At 32.8% G+C, this 3,119-nt stretch overlaps 1 protein-coding gene across 1 annotated transcript; it reads left to right on the top strand.

The window, feature by feature from the left end:
* Positions 1-401: 401 nt before the first annotated feature.
* On the top strand, positions 402-1,700 carry LOC120092627 (acireductone dioxygenase 4). The gene is made up of 5 exons (XM_039050773.2): positions 402-590; positions 674-761; positions 844-938; positions 1,036-1,275; positions 1,368-1,700. Exons 1-5 carry the CDS (start codon positions 579-581, stop codon positions 1,494-1,496), a joined length of 564 nt encoding a protein of 187 aa, XP_038906701.1. The 5' UTR covers positions 402-578; the 3' UTR covers positions 1,497-1,700.
* Positions 1,701-3,119: the final 1,419 nt, after the last annotated feature.

The following is a 3,119-nucleotide window of genomic DNA, read 5'->3' as shown; positions in this document are numbered from 1 at the left end:
TGAGGTATAATTGCAATTACCACATACTTTAAAAGTGATTTTTATAATTTATTTAACTAATTTCAATAACAATTAATTTTGAGGAACTAAATTTAAAATTGATTGAAAGTATATAAATTAAAATTGGACATTTGAAAATATATAAATTAAAATTGAACAAACTCAAAAGTATATAGACCAAAAATAGTATTTTGACAAATGTTTCAAAACTAATTTTCAATTCAACTTGTGTTTCTAAATTACGTTATTAGGCACAAAATCCAAATCCAGAATTTTGTTATTGGTTGTAAAAATTTCGAAAATTCCATGTCATCCACGCGCCACAAGAATGCAAAGAACTCCATCCGTACACGTGGCAGCTCAAATGACATTAATTAAACGAATTAAGTAAAAAAAAAAAAAAAGGAAAAAAAATCTTTTGACTCGAATCTTCAATATTCAACCATCAACACTCATCCGATGAGAGAGTTCCTGTTCCTTCCGCCGGCCATTGCCTTTAAATTTGGAGCTCCGTGGTTAATCGGAGCATATTCTCGACGATTCAACTCAGTTAACGAGTTCAGAGAGTAGGTTGAACAATGGCGATCAAGGTGAGTTCACTGAACCGAACTGCTTTTTATGAGATATCGACATTGACTCAAAAGATCGATGGATGAAACTAGTCTTTGTGCAGGCTTGGTTTATGGACGATAGCAATGAAGACCAGAGGCTTCCTCATCACCGAAACCCCAAAGAGTTCGTCTCCATGAATCAATTGGCAGGTGCACTCCCGTCCTCTTCACCAAAACTTCTGAAGAGACTTTTAGCCCTATAATTGAATTGAATTGAATGAATTATTTGCAGAATTAGGCGTTTTGTACTGGAAGTTGAACCCTAAGGTATATGAAAACGATGAGAAATTGAAGAAAATAAGAGACGACAGGGGATACAACTACGTGGTCTGTGAATATTCAGTAATCCATCAGCCTTTTCCGTTACTGTTTTTCGGTTAATTCCTGTTTTTTTGATAGTTTTGTTTTTCTTGAGATGTGGTAGGATTTACTTGATATATCTCCAGAGAAACTTCCCAATTACGAAGGGAAATTGAAGGATTTCTACACAGAACACATTCATGCCGACGAGGAAATTCGTTACTGTTTGGATGGAAGTGGCTACTTCGATGTCCGGGACAAGAGCGACCGTTGGATTCGAATCTGGATTAAGCCCGGCGATCTTATCATCTTGCCGGCCGGCATCTACCATCGTTTTACTCTGGACACCAATAATTATACCAAGGTAGGATTAAATACCATTAACTTCGAAGATTTTCATTTTAAGATATTAGTTATCAATTCATTGTATTATGGATATCATTGTATTATTTTCAGTTAATGAGGCTGTTCAAAGGAGAGCCAATTTGGACCCCATTTAACCGACCACAAGAGCAGCACCCAGCAAGGAAAGAGTACCTCAAGTCCTTCACTGAGAAAGCTGGAGTGGCAGTCAAGGCTCATTAAAGATTTGTGTATTCTTCTGTACTATGTTATTTAATACAAATCTATGGGGTTTAGCTCAGGTTGTGTATTGCTGGGTATGGCTAAGATTAACTACTGTATAAATATGGCAGCTGCTGTTGAAACTTGGTTTAAATAAATGTCTGAACTTTATATTTATGAATTGATCTTTTCAAATAAATTGTAACTTGAACCACATTGGTAAAATCTGGCCCCATTCGATTTTATGTTTTAAAGATAGAAATTTTCCTCTTTGCAGAATTAAGATCGAATATCGACTATAAGATTCTTGTATGCTAAAAGACAAATCATTTTCATTTTTTGTTATGCTTAAATTATATTTATTTTTATTGTTCTGCAGAACCTCATTTTTGCGTTCATTACTACTACCAGCCCGTTGTACCTTTTTAGACGAAAGCCTGTTCCATAATGCTTCAAGAATTATTGAGTTCATGTGTCAGATAAATAGTTCAATCATTTTCTTAAGATTACTGTTTTTTTTATGACATGTCAATTATATTCTTCTCTAGAGTGTTGACTATTGAGGGCTGCCTATGGTGTTTTTCCTACTTTTTGGTTTTCTTGCTGACAAGAAAGTTACGTGCCTCGAGGAGATCAGAGGCTCGTTTATCACCGGAAAGATAGGAAAATTTATATCCACGAGCCAACTCTCTTGTAAGCATCTTCTGAATTTGTAACATTGATGTTAATTACATGGTCTTTCTATCCATTCTTGCCAGGCTTCTGATAAATGTTCTAAAATGTGCTATTAATTAATTTCTTGGTGCACTTGTATTGCCATATATTACGCTTATACTGGTTCCGAATCCGATATGCCTGCCTTACAAACTTTACTTGGTCATATATGCCCATCCCAAAAAGAACCATGTGTCCTTAAACATGTTACTCCATGTATCACAAATTTATACATGGTTAGTGTCCTAATAACCACATCTTACTTGCCAATTCTCCTATAAATAGTGGTCATTTATGTATTTTATAGTATGGTGAAGATTGGTGAGAAATCCAAAATTTTTGGAGAAAAATTTAGTGAAAATTTCATGATTTTCTTATTTTCTTTATTTTCTTTAAGTTATTTATTTTATATCTATATATATCTATATTATTTTATATTATTTTGTTATTTATTTATATTATATAATATCTTTATATCAATATTCTGTTGTGCTCCCCAATTTCACAACACGTATACATAATATAAAAAAATAACAAAAGAATATAAAAGAATATAAATGTATATAGATATACAATAAATAAAATAAATAAAATAAATAACTTAAATAAAATAAAGAAATAAAGAAAATAAGAAAATCATGAAATCATGAAATTTTCACCAAATTTTTCTCCAAAAGTTTGACTTCTCACCAATCTTCACCATACTACAAAATGCATAAATGAACACTATTTAAAGAAGAATTGACAAGTAGGATGTGGCTATTAAGACACTAATCATGTATAAATTTGTAACACATGGGATAACATGTTTAAGGCCACATGGTACCCCTTAAATGTTATGACCTCGATTAAAGCTGAGTTTGATTCCATTTTCAGGTATAATTTTGTCAGCCAGCAGCTTTCTGTTGCTGCAGTTAGATTTTATGGCAG

The sequence above is a fragment of the Benincasa hispida genome, chromosome 12 (genome assembly GCF_027475165.1).
Source record: "Benincasa hispida cultivar pf3 chromosome 12, pf3_genome.v1.1, whole genome shotgun sequence".
Lineage (NCBI taxonomy): Eukaryota > Viridiplantae > Streptophyta > Magnoliopsida > Cucurbitales > Cucurbitaceae > Benincasa > Benincasa hispida.
Note: the sequence above shows the minus strand (reverse complement) of the source record. Positions and strands in the feature narration are given on the sequence as shown.

What these genes read in the sequence shown, in the direction of transcription:
- LOC120092627 (XM_039050773.2), top strand. An exon ending in ACAGGGGATACAACTACGTG is followed by an intron (nt 939 to 1,035) that starts GTCTGTGAATAT and finishes GAGATGTGGTAG; the next exon opens with GATTTACTTGATATATCTCC. An exon ending in ACACCAATAATTATACCAAG is followed by an intron (nt 1,276 to 1,367) that starts GTAGGATTAAAT and finishes TATTATTTTCAG; the next exon opens with TTAATGAGGCTGTTCAAAGG.